The sequence below is a fragment of the Physeter macrocephalus genome, chromosome 13, assembly GCF_002837175.3.
Source record: "Physeter macrocephalus isolate SW-GA chromosome 13, ASM283717v5, whole genome shotgun sequence".
In the NCBI taxonomy this organism is placed as follows: domain Eukaryota; kingdom Metazoa; phylum Chordata; class Mammalia; order Artiodactyla; family Physeteridae; genus Physeter; species Physeter macrocephalus.
Window position 1 is genome coordinate 7,507,852 of NC_041226.1, and position 13,142 is coordinate 7,520,993.

Here is a 13,142-nt window from a genome sequence, read left to right on the forward strand (position 1 = left end):
TTCCTTAAAAAACTAAAAATAGAATTACCATATGATCCAGCAATCCCACTACTGGGCATATACCCAGAGAAAACCATAATTCAAAAAGAGTCATGCACCCCAATGTTCATTGCAGCACTATTTGCAATAGCCTGGTCATGGAAGCAACCTAAATGCCCATTGACAGAGGAATGGATGTCAAACAGAGTGAAGTAAGTCAGGAAGAGAAAAACAAATATCGTATATTAACGCATGTATGTGGAACCTAGAAAAATGGTACAGATGAACCAGTTTGCAGGGCAGAAGTTGAGACACAGATGTAGAGAACAAACGTATGGACACCAAGCGGGGAAGCCGCAGGGGGGTGGGAAAAAAAAAAGTCAAACTACCTCCTCATCCTCCTCTAAGTAAACATGGACTACTATTTAAGATTCAAAATTATTTCCTATTTAATTTTGTCATTTTTTATCTTTAATTATTAGAACTGTGATGATATTTAATACAATTTTGAAATTCAAAAAAAAAGCTCCATTTTACTTAAGATTTCTGTGTGTGTCTATTAAGAAATATATACACCTCTGAGGTTACTGACATTGCAGAATGGCCTTCAAAATGCAAAGACTGCATAGGTTTTTGATTCAAAGTTTTTAAAAAAATCTCTTCCATGTCAAAACCAGGGTCCTCTAAAAAGCCCACTAAAAGTATAATAAGCAACAAACGTCACGGGCTTAAAGTGAGTGGGTTACAAAGAGGTAGTCTTGCCTTGTCATCTCTCCCTCTTGCTCTACAATCCTTGTCCCTACTTGTAGAGGGTTTTTCACTCTTTGATATAGGATGTGCTCGGCCTACGGGTCCCCGGGCTCCTCCTCCTGGCATTTCTTTCCTCAGAGGTCTTACTTCTCGATTGGGACGCCTTATCTGAGGTGGAGCTCTGACAAAAAAAAAAATACATAAAATTAAAATTAATCAAAGGCAAAAGTATTTCAAAACTACCTTAGTCAATAAAACTATTAAATCAATAAGCCCACAAGGTCAATTTTTCCCCCTTTTGCCAATTCATGGCCACAACTATTAGGTCAGTTTTTAAAGTGCTTTTCTGTAAAGTACACTGGTTGATACAAACATTAAATACATATAAATGACACATACAGCAGCAATTATTTTGTCAAAAATAACATTCACCAATAGAGGGCAATACAGACTATTCCCATCTAATAATCTTAATAGTGTAACAGAAAATCAATTCCTTTATTCATTACTGTCCTAAGCCAAATAAGTAACTTTAAAAAAAAATTATTAAAAGCTGAAAGGACAAGAATTCAAAATATATTTATTTGCATATCTTACTAGTTTATCCTTTACAACCAAAATGATTTTCTCTGCTTCCATGTTGGAATAAACCATTTCATTCATCAAATTACAAACCGCAGGGCTTAATGAAATCTTAATTTATGTGCAAAGTTTATGTGTAAAAATATTACTCATGCTTTGAGGGTGTCAAAAATCACAGGATCATTCAAATTATACAGGCCTCCAAATGTGAATCAAGAATTTTGATAACTATATGTGGCAAAGGATGTTAATTCTATTTATGGTGGTGATCATTTCACAATACACACAAATACTGAATCATTATGTTGTACACCTGAAACTATTGTAATATAATGTCAATTATACAGCATTTTTAAAAAAGAATTTTGATAAGTACATAAATATAACTATGCTTACAAAGTGGCATATTTTGTCTCATGTAATGTGAAACATGTCTTCGTCAAATAGTGTAATTATGGGGCTTCTCAGAACAGTATTTATTTGCCTGTCTCTGGGTGTTGGGGGAGACTCCATCACTTTGTGTCTAAGCTCTTAGTTCTTCTTCCCCGAACTGTCTCTGCCTCTGTTTTCCTACCTTTACTCTCTTTACAGCTCTGCCTGTATTTGCAGCCCTTCACATCCCATATGTGTGTTCCTTTTCCACCCATGCGCCAAAATCTATTCTTATCCCTTTTTCAGCTTCATGCTTTTAATTCATCTAACTCATCACGGAGTTTCTCTTCCTGGTATCAGAAAAGGTTTCACATGTGTATAACTCAATGAACTCAGCAAAACAGGAAAATGGATGAAAAGCCAGGAAGGTTGAAAACTCAAGGTAAAAAACAGCTAACATATTGCAGCATCTTCAGACTACTGGAATTAGACCGCTACATGAAAGTGTTGGGGACGAGAGAGGCTGGTGAAAACTGTATGTCTTTCTACTAGGTTACCATACACTGACATCTGAATCCTTGGAGTCCAATCCAGTTGGACAGTTATTTACTGAACACCCACACCTGTTAGGAGGTATATATCCTCTACTGTGCTAGGCCCTAGGAGGAGACAAAGATGAATAAGCAATCTTGTGGGGAAAAAAATCCACAGGAAAGGAACTTGAAAATCGTGTATAGTGAAATAGTTATAAGGCATTCTCAAATTTAAAGGTATTATTATGTTTTTGGTTCTAGCACATTATTAGTCTTTTAAGTATTCTGTCAATAAGGTAAAAATGTAATGAGACTGGTAAAGAATAAAAAACTAGGGCTTCCCTGGTGGCGCAGTGGTTGCGCGCCCGCCTGCCGATGCAGGGGAACCGGGTTCGCACCCCGGTCCGGGAGGATCCCACGTGCCGCGGAGCGGCTGGGCCCGTGAGCCGTGGCCGCAGGGCCTGCGCGTCCGGAGCCTGTGCTCCGCAACGGGAGAGGCCACAGCAGAGGGAGGCCCGCATACCACAAAAAAAAAAAAAAATTAAAAAGAATAAAAAACTAAAAATGTTATGTTGCTCTATTCCTAGTATTTCATTGCAACCATTGTTTTTTTGAATGAATTTCTGTTTTGTTTTGATGAAGAGGTGTAAAGTAGTAGAGCAGAACTTTACTGTTTTATATATATATATATAGATAGATAGATATATAGATATCTGTGTATGTATAATGTCTTTCCTGAATCGGATTCCTGGCCAAAGACAATAAAAAGCGACTGACAATCTCTTCCACACAGAACACACGTCAAGTTTGCCCTTCTGTTAGCAGCTGCGCCTATTTAAATAGTCTGTCATTGTTTGTGGTCCTGCTTTCTGGAGGCACAGCCAGCCCGAAGCTTTTGCTCACAAACAGCAAGCCCATCCCTTACAGCTGCGCGCCAGGCTGCTCGGTGGCCTCGCTGAGGAGGGGTGAATTGTAGGGACTCTTGAAACATTTCTTCTGCCTCCTCAGCTTGTGCTTTCCCACCTCAGCTTGCAATTTAGCAGCCACTGAGGAGTCCTGCTTGTAGTCCATTTTGCACACACAGCCAGTTCAGTAAAGCTGTGCTGCGAGAATTATGTCAAAGCTCGTACATAGGCTGCACTCCAAGTGTTTGCTGCCGCTGACCTTGTCCTGCCACTCAGTATTCTGACGGGCTCATAAACGGTCTGTATGAAACTGCTCAAGAGGCCAGATGTGGCATTTGTGGCAAGTCCCACGTCTCACAGAAAGTGTGCCTGTGCTTTGCAGGTCTTCAGTTCCGTCTCACTGCAGTTTCATGTTACATTCGAAACAGACTCTGTCAGCTTCCCAAAGGGCATCCTTGACTCTGCTCTGTACTTCTTCCTCCATTAGGGCATCACTGCCCAATGGCATGCTTCAACTTAAGGACTCAGTGACAGCTTTCAGGCTGTAAAAAAATAAGTCTCAGGGCTTCTGTTACTGGTCTCTTTTTAAAAAGAGACTTTATTAGTAGGGTTGCACAGCATCGTCAGCCTCTGCCCCAACGGTCAAACACAGGCTGACACCCTGCTAGCTTACAGCATTTCAAATATAGAGACTAAATGGAAATCTGCAGATAAAAGAGTAGCATGTCTACACTGAGCTCAGCTCTCCTACTGGAGGATATTTCCCCGCAGGAATGGGAAGACAGATGCCTTACCCTATCATATGCAAATAAGCATGACTTCCTCCAAAAGCCAATACTCCCTTTCTAAGCAATATGAAATATCAATATTATATGTAAATGTTCTTACAGCACTGCTTGTAATAGTAAACACCTGGAAACAACCCAAAGGTCCAGTCTCAGAATAGATGCATAAATTATTATACATTCACATAATGGGATACTATATTCACGTGAACATGAATTACAGCCACATGCAATAATAATAGATCAATCTCAGGACCACAATGTTGAGCGAAAAAGTAAGTTCAAAGAACACATACAGGGCTTCCCTGGTGGCGCAGTGGTTAAGAATCCGCCTGCCAATGCAGGGGACACGGGTTCGAGTCCTGGTCCGGGAAGATCCCACATGCCACGGAGCAACTACTTCCGGAATCCGCCTGCCAATGCAGGAGACACGGGTTCGAGTCCTGGTCCGGGAAGATCCCACATGCCACGGAGCAACTACTTCCGTGCACCACAACTACTGAGCCTGTGCTCTAGAGCCCGCGAGCCACAACTACTGAGCCCACGTGCCATAACTACTGAAGCCCGCGTGCCTAGAGCCCGTGCTCCGCAACAAGAGAAGCCACCGCAATGAGAAGCCCGCGCACCGCAACAAAGAGTAGCCCCTGCTCGCCACAACTAGAGAAAGCCTGCGCACAGCAACGAAGACCCAACACAGCCAAAAATAAATAAATAAAATAAATAATTTATAAATAAATAATAAATTGTAAAAAAAATTAGAAAAAGAACACATACAGTATGATTCTAAGCAAAACAAGATACTATGTGGAGATTAAAATGTATGTGCTAAAAGTATAAAGAAAGGCAAAGGAATGATAAACCCCAAATCCAGGACAATGGCTAACTCTGAAAGAGGAGGGAAGGGAACAGGATGCAGAGGAGCTCATAGGGGGCCTTCAAGGTAATGCTAATGTTCTTTATCTTAAACTCCATGGTGGGTACATAGATCCTACTGTATTATAACTCCTTATTCCTTAAATAAATTTTATTATTCATACTATTTACTTGGTAGTTAATAAACTTTAAATATGATGAATATAACAACACCACTAATTAAATTATTTGAGCACCTAAAAAAAAATGAAATTATAGGGTTGCTACAAAGTTTTTGGCATGTCCTAGAAACACACATGTGGTAGTGATGTGGGCTCAGAGTACACATCCTCAGTTGAACCTACTGTATTACTGCCTGGCAAATCTCCATAAAAGATTGGGCAACAGAAATAGAACTGTCTGTCAGACAGCACCACTCATCCAGGATTCCAGAAGTCAAAGGGAAAGAGACCTCTTCTGAAGATGCCTTCGTTCCACACCATATTTAGAAACAGGGTCAAAGATACTATCACAATTTTCTCCAACTGCTATACAGGCACCTTCTTAAGATTCCCATCTATTCAGCTCTTTCTACTTCTTCTAGCTTTCTGTTTCATGATTATTCTAAATTCTTTGGTTATATCTGTTTGTTCATACATTGTTAGAATTCTAGTATAAGAATAAGAAATTTGGAACAGGTCCTATATATGCCCAAGAACATAAACCAAATTACTGAAACTTCTGGAAAAGGAAGAAAAATAATCTTACTTTGCTATGACATTAATCTATATGAATTAAACAGGAAAACATACCTCTCCATAGCTAATGAAAAAAAACACGAGTTCCAAGTAGTTCATACTGATATTTTTACTATAATGACTTGGAGTCAATACATGATACTTTTGAGTCCAAGAGAAATTATTTGGTAAGAAATCAGGAGGCAAGAAAACAAAGCTTAAACAGAAATTAGAGACCTTATTATTTGAAATTAATGATTAAGAATTTTAATGTCCACTCTCATCAGATATATGACTGCTATTTTTTCAAATCAGAAAATATATGTTTATCTAATAAGGACAGGAACTATACTGGCTGTTGACATAAAAACGCTGCAAACACTATTCCTCCCTTCACAGAGAAACAGCAGGGTGATCCGGCGTTAGCATTAGATTTAGAATCCTAAACCCTGGGTGCCTTCCTACTCCCAGGTCCACCAATTACTGATTATATGAGCATATCACTTAACATCTACAAGCCTCATATTCTTCCTCTGTAAATGGGGATGATTCATACTTAACAGAATTTTTAAAATCTATTTTTCATTGAGGTATACCATATATTCAGTAAAATGTACATATATTAGGTATACAACTCAATAAATTTTGGTACTGTATAACCACCAGTAGAACAAAGAGCATTTCCCAATATCCCAGAAAGTTTTTTTCATGGCCCCTGTTAGTAAATATCAGCTGGTAAAGGTAACCACTATTTTGACCTTAGTATCATAGATTAGGTTTGCCTGTTCTAGTTTCATAAAATGGAATCCTATGGTACATACTCTTTCAACATTACCTGTGAAATTCATCCATGTTCCTGTATATAGCCGTTTATCTTTCTTCACTGCTGTGGAGCATTCTATTGCATAAATATACAACTTATCAATTCTGTGAATGGACACCTGAGCTGTTTTCTGTTTGAGGTTTATTATTAAAGCCTCTATGAATATGGGAATTATCCTCATGGTAAAGAGAAGCATTCATTTCTTTGGGATCTGTACCCAGGAGCAGAATAGCTGCATCATAAAGTGTATGTAAGATTAGCTTTAGTAAATATAGCCAACGGTATTCCAGAGTAGTGATGCCATTCTACACTCCCATCAGCCACGTACGAGAGCGCCAGTTGTCCCACCCTAGTCATTCTGAGGGGTGTGTAATGGTGTCTCATTGTGGTTCTACCTTGCCTTTCTTGAATGGCTACAGATGTTAAACACCTTTTCAACAAGATGCTTATTAGCCACGTAAATATCTTCTTTTGTACAGTATCTGTTCCAGTCTTTAGTCCATTTTTTTTCAACTGGGTTGCCTGACTTTTTCTTATTGATTTATTGATCGTTGTTCTTTATATATTCTGGATGCAAGTCCTTTGTCATACATATGCATTGCAAACATCTTCTACCAGTATATGGCTTTCCTTTTTACTGCTTTTCTACCAGTATACGGCTTGTCTTAATGGTGTATCTCTTGATGAAAAGAAGTTCATAATTTTAGAATTCTGACTTATTGATCTTTTCTCTTTAATGCTTTATTGTCCAGTTTAATAAATCTTTGCTACCCCAAGAAGATGATAATATCCCTTCCATGTTTTCTTCTGGAAGTTTTATTTTATTACCTTTTTACATTTTAGGTGGTGATCTATTTCAAATTAGTTTTTCTATATGATGTGAGGTAAGGGGTCAAGATTTTCCTCACCACATGGACATTCAGTTTTAACCCAGAAGCATTTACTGACAAGACCCACCTTTCCCTACTGAATTGCAGTGGTGCCTTTTCATAAATCAAGTGACTCCATAGAATTTAACCTTTAATAAGTTCCAGTTCTAAAAAGAACTTTAGAAATTTTAGTTATTTGCTATCAGAAAATTATAAACAAATATTTTAGTATGATATATTCCAGAATCTGTTCAAAATATTAATTTTTCAACAAATATCCGAACTTTTGATGAATGCAAGATACTATGCTAGGTAATAGAAAAGGCTTTTTGTATACTGGGTTAAGTCTTCCCTCACTATCTAACAAGCAAATCAATCACACTCAGAAACACATGGAGTACTACAAGCCATGCTGATACGAGTTGTTTTACATCCTCAAGGGTACTTTTTGTGTGTGTGTGTGTGTGTGTGTGTGTGTGTGTGGTATGCGGGCCTCCCTCTGCTGTGGCCTCTCCCGTTGCGGAGCACAGGCTCCGGACGCGCAGGCCCAGCGGCCATGGCTCACGGGCCCAGCCGCTCCACGGCATGTGGGATGTGGGATCCTCCCAGACCGGGGCGCGAACCCGGCTCCCTTGCACCGGCAGGCGGACGCGCAACCACTGCGCCACCAGGGAAGCCCTCAAGGGTACTTTTTGTGCAAAAAATCTCTTCAACGGTTTACTTTGATTTTTTAAATATTCAATTTATTAAAGTTAAAACTGCAAAAATTCAGTTAGTCCTTAAAGCTTTTAGATTCACTTACAAATCTTTTTCTACGTACAAAAGTAGCAGACTTTAGAAGTCACTTTTAAGAGGCTTTTGAATAATGCTTGATGCCATTTACAAACCTGGCTAATTAAATGCCACTAAAATTTTTAACATACATATATAAATGTAATATATTTTATTTCCTTCTTAGTTCTTCAATTGTCTTACTTAACAAAGCATAACTTACATATAAATACTTTCATAAACTTATTTATAAGTTAAACTTATAAATGAGGTAAGCCTAATTTCTCCTAAATGTTCCCGAAAAGTATTTAACATAAATTTTCACGTAAAATCACAGATCTAAATTATTCCATAATACACTTAAAATTGGAATTGCATGCTTATCACCCTCATTAGCCACATTGTCTTAAATTACAAGTACATAAAAATAATAAATAAATATGTACATATCCCTTAACAAAAAATACTACTATTACAGTTTTGAGTCTTTTAGACATTTCTACTCTTAATTCTAAATGTCACTGGAGTTGAAAGATGCTTACCCACCACAGAAGACAATTATCCAAGTTAACCAAGGTAATATTTAGCCAAAAAATTTCAGCTGGTATGAGATCTGGAGCTGCAGACATACTTCTCACAACAAATATTATACGGTCCCATTTAACATCACGGGGGCTGCCCTCTTAGCATTTTGATGTTACCCACAACTAGGTATTTCAGCAAGAACAGGGGCGAGATTCCTGTCAGAGACTCTGATGGGACATACTAATCCTTATTTAAAGGTGCTAAGCCAGTCATTCTATCACTTCTAAGGTAGGGGAAGGGGACGATCACATTACTAATTATTTCGTCTAATGGTAGAATGCCACTACTCCCAGGCAGGTTGACTATTTAATTTTACCTTGCTCTTCTTGGGATCTAAAGATAGGCCCCTGCCTTTTCCATTTAACTCTAAAGACCTTTGAACTTGAAAAACTTAAAATATTTAATTTATCTTATGTCTAACTCTAAAGACCTTAAAACTAGATGGACAATGGCATTCTTTCAGAGTATAGGGACTACACGACTTTTACAGATTATACTAAAATACTACCAGTTGAACTTTAAATATCTCATAGTTCTTTGTCTAGTTTATAGTCAAGTTCTGAAAATATTCTACTGATTTTCAAAACACTGGAATACAAAAAAATATGATATAGTCCATGCATTCAAGAAGCTTATAGTTTAGCTAAAAATATATACATATTTTATGTATTGTATCGGATATCCCTTTCTATCCACATATAAATCCTGCAACTAAAGCCTCGCTGAAGAAGAGTTCCCAACTAAACTATAAATAAAAGTCCTCAAAAACAACAAACTGGAGGATAAGACCCTCAAGAATTTATGATAAATATATAGATACAATTTATCTCCAATGAATTGAATTTTCTATCTTTCAGTTTTATTTTCTGTAACATAAAAAAAAATTCTGGATAAAATGTAACAAATATCTTGTTTATACATAGGTGATCTTACCAGAGGATAAGAGAAATACCTAACAGCCAAAAAATAAATAAAATACAGCTGATGGCATGGCAGTCCCTGAGGGTGTCCAGGTCTCAGCCACCTAAGGGCTTGAGATTTAATGAGCACAAAGTGAGGTCTGAGACAAGGCCTGAGGCCTACAAATGTCAAAGCTGAACTGAGACTGGCAAGTGAAGCCAGGACTCTCAAAGGGCAGACTTTAAACACACACATGGAAGAAACAAGTACGTCTGTCCATCTGAGCCTATGTTCTATATGTGTGGAGTAAGGTACAAGTCTCCCCCAGGAACAGTAACCAGGGCCTGCACTCATGTGATTTGGGATTTAGTTTTATACTCCCTTAGGTGAAGAAATTTACCTAAAAGTGGTCCAGGCAGGTGACATCCTGAAGGCACCTGGCTGAACCCAACACAGACCCTCTGAGGAGTGACATCCCCCTAAACAAGCCACACATTAGAATGACTCAAACCTTGAAGGGACATTCTCAACTTTACCACAAACAAGAGCCATCAGAAATAACCAAAAAGATAAGGCTCCAAATAACTTCTGATAATAGAACTATCAGTTATGAACTATAAAAATGAATGTTTAAAATGGTTAAAAGCATAAAAAAGAATTTGAAACAAAAGAAACACAAGTCTTAAGTAGTGTTAAATAAAAATAAATCCATATTCAGATAATCTGTAGTGAAACTATTTAACACCAAGACAAAAAATAAAATCATAAAAACAATGAGAGAGAAAAGAGAAGTTATCTACAAGCGACAATTAGACTGCTCATGCAAACCAGAAGGCACAATCCTCCTATCACTAAGTCATCTGCAAAGCATAGAGAGAGTGGGGCTGGATATAAGGAGCTGAAGTGGATACAGAAAGAGCAGAGGGGCAGCGCTAGGGAACAACAAGAGGAGGAGATAAGAGAAGAAGGGGCCACGGTTAGGGAAAAAAAAAAAAGAGGAAGGCAAAAAGAATAGTACAGTGTAACAGAAGCCAAAAGAAGAGGAGCATTCCAAAGAAGGAAGATGGTAAATACTATCAACTGTTACAAAAGTTAAACACCTTAACTCTTGAGAATTTGGCATTCCATTTTAAATTAGGAAGCTGTCTTCAAGAAGTCAGTCCCATACTGCAATGAATACAGATCCAGGATTTCTACTCATCAAGGAAAGAGAAGCAGTGAAAGGCAACACAGGGAGAGTACACATCACAGCAGTTTGCCAGAGGAAAGAAGAAGGGAGAAAACAGTGGTAAGGTGCAGCAAGGCAAAGATTTCTTTCAAGAAAAACAAAACTGATGTGTTATGATTTCTCTCTGACTTACCACTATCTTGTTCCCATTCCTTAGTTTATCTCTAATGAATTAAAATTTCTATCTTTCAGTTGTCTTTTCTGTAACATAAAAAAAAAAAGATAGAAATACCAAGTTTTTAGGCACTCACTGTAATAAATACCTAGAATTCCAAAATAAGATTTCAAACGAATGACTATTGAGTTCTGCAAAATAAGACAAATGCTTCCTAGAAAACTTACATAAAAGAAATAAAATAGCCAAATGGAATGGACGTCCCCTCTTGGGACACTTCAGGTGAGAATTTAAACCCTGGAAAACACCTGCACCTCGCCCTCACTCTCAGATGATCTTGCTTGCTGTTCTTCTCTCATCGAAATAATCAGGAGAGCACTTCCACAAGCGCTCACCTCCACATCTGCCCACTTCTCTGCATCCACAGCCTTTATAACTAACTGCCTTCCCTCCAGCTACCCTGAATCAGCTATGCTGCACCCACTCCACCTGTGCACTGGATTCTGCCTCCTCCTGTCTACTCAGGGACATTGCTCCAGGAGTGCCTCCTTCTCCCAGGCGTCGTCAATCTTCCCCTTTCTGCTGCAGCATTCTCATCAGCATACAAAAGTCTCCGAAACAACAACAAATTTTGATCCCACTTCCCCAACTACCACTCAATTTCTATGCTCCCCTTTTCAACAAGACTCGCTGAAAGAACTGCACGCATTCATTGTTTTCAATTCCTCTCTTCCCATTCTCTGAACCCACTCCATTATTCTCCACCATTCCACCAAAACCACTCATCATGGTCACCAGTGAGCTCCATGTTGCTAAATCCAATCCAATTCTCAATCCTTATCTTACTTAACCTACATGCAGCATTTGATAAAGTTGCTTAGAATCTTTAAGCTTCAATTTCTTCTAAAAAAAAATAGGGATGATATTAATAGTACCTATTTTAAAGGGTGGTTGTGAAGATCAAGAAAAAAACCATGTAGAGAGTTTATTAGCATAGTGCCTCGTTCACAGTTAAAAACTACTCAATAAATGTCAATGATTATGGTTAATCAGCACCGCTACCTAATTCTTCCCAAAGTCTAAATATAGAGTCCATCCCACACTCCAGAAACAGAATTCTGGAAGAGAATATGACTCCAGAATGTTTAGAAATGAGTATAATCTCAACCTGCCAATCATACTCAGCAATAACCTACTCTACCATATGAAGAATGACCTTAAAATTGCTTTCTTAAAATTCCATACTTGCTGATGATTCCTAAGTAACTACTACTAATCCCAGGCTCTCTTAAACTCTGGTTCTCATTTCCAATTCCTATTCAACAGCTTCATCTAGATATCTAATTACCTGCTCCAATTCTCTCATTCTCTTATCTCATTAACCACCAAATCTAGTCCATTCTACCTCAGTAATGGCTCTCACACCCATTTTACAAGACTGTAAGCTCAGGAAGGCAGGGACTGTGTCTGTTTCTGCATCCCACCGTATCCCACCATAGTACTGGCACCCAGCATAGTACTTGGTATACAATAGGTGCCAGCATCCTAGGTTAAGCTTTCCAGAATGTCTGGATTATTTTTCTGATGGTTTCTTGAGGCCAAGGTCTGTGTTTTTTTTTTTTTATTACCATTATACTTTCCACAGGGCCAAAAATAAAGTTGAGTATATGATGAATGCTCATAAAATATATGTTGGGTAGAGCAATAATAGTGTTTTTCTTCCTAAGACTTTAAAACAATTTTACAAAACAATCTCATCATGATATACCTTTTACAGAGGTGAAAAATGAGGCACAGAGAAGTGAAATTAACTTGGAGGACCACTCAATTAGTGGTGGAACTGATACAAAAGCTTGCTTTCCTACCTCCCAATCCCAGGAAAATTTCCCAGAGCCTGGGTGAGATACCAGTAAGGATGAGATGGCAGTTTACTATCTATCGGTACTTGACCTTGGCCTTAACTGATCTTTTTCCAGTGCAAACTGGGATTTAATATGCAAGCAGTTACTTAATCTGTTAGGGTACCCAAAGAAAACATAAAGCAACAATTTTAATACCAAGTCAACAAGAATTTCCTCTTTGCTGAAATGCTACAGAATAGCACAAATTTGATAAAAATCAATCATCCTTTCTATCTGTACACAGAAACACTCTATGCCATTTCCCTTGGCTCCAGATGAAATAACGTTAGAGAGCCGATCAGAGTTCTCTTTTTCAACCTGTATGGAATAAGCCAAATGATTATTTTCAGGCTTGTGTATCCTGTTGCTACTGCCATATCTCCCAAAAGATGTAACTTTAAAAGACCTAATGGGGCTTCCCTGGTGGCGCAGTGGTTGCGCGTCTGCCTGCCGAT

The 13,142-nt window shown here is 38.3% G+C and overlaps 1 protein-coding gene across 9 annotated transcripts in view; it reads right to left on the bottom strand.

The window, feature by feature from the left end:
- The window catches only part of KATNAL1 (katanin catalytic subunit A1 like 1), a 106,388-nt gene that overhangs the window by 67,448 nt on the left and 25,798 nt on the right, over positions 1–13,142 (bottom strand). For all 9 annotated transcript variants that reach the window (XR_008618978.1, XR_008618975.1, XR_003682623.1 and 6 more), the window contains one exon: positions 742–910. Coding sequence is in view for 1 of the 9 variants with exons in the window: in XM_055089363.1 (XP_054945338.1) it covers positions 742–910 (169 nt within the window). In the remaining 8 variants the exon portion in view is untranslated. The remainder of the gene's footprint in view (positions 1–741; positions 911–13,142) is intronic.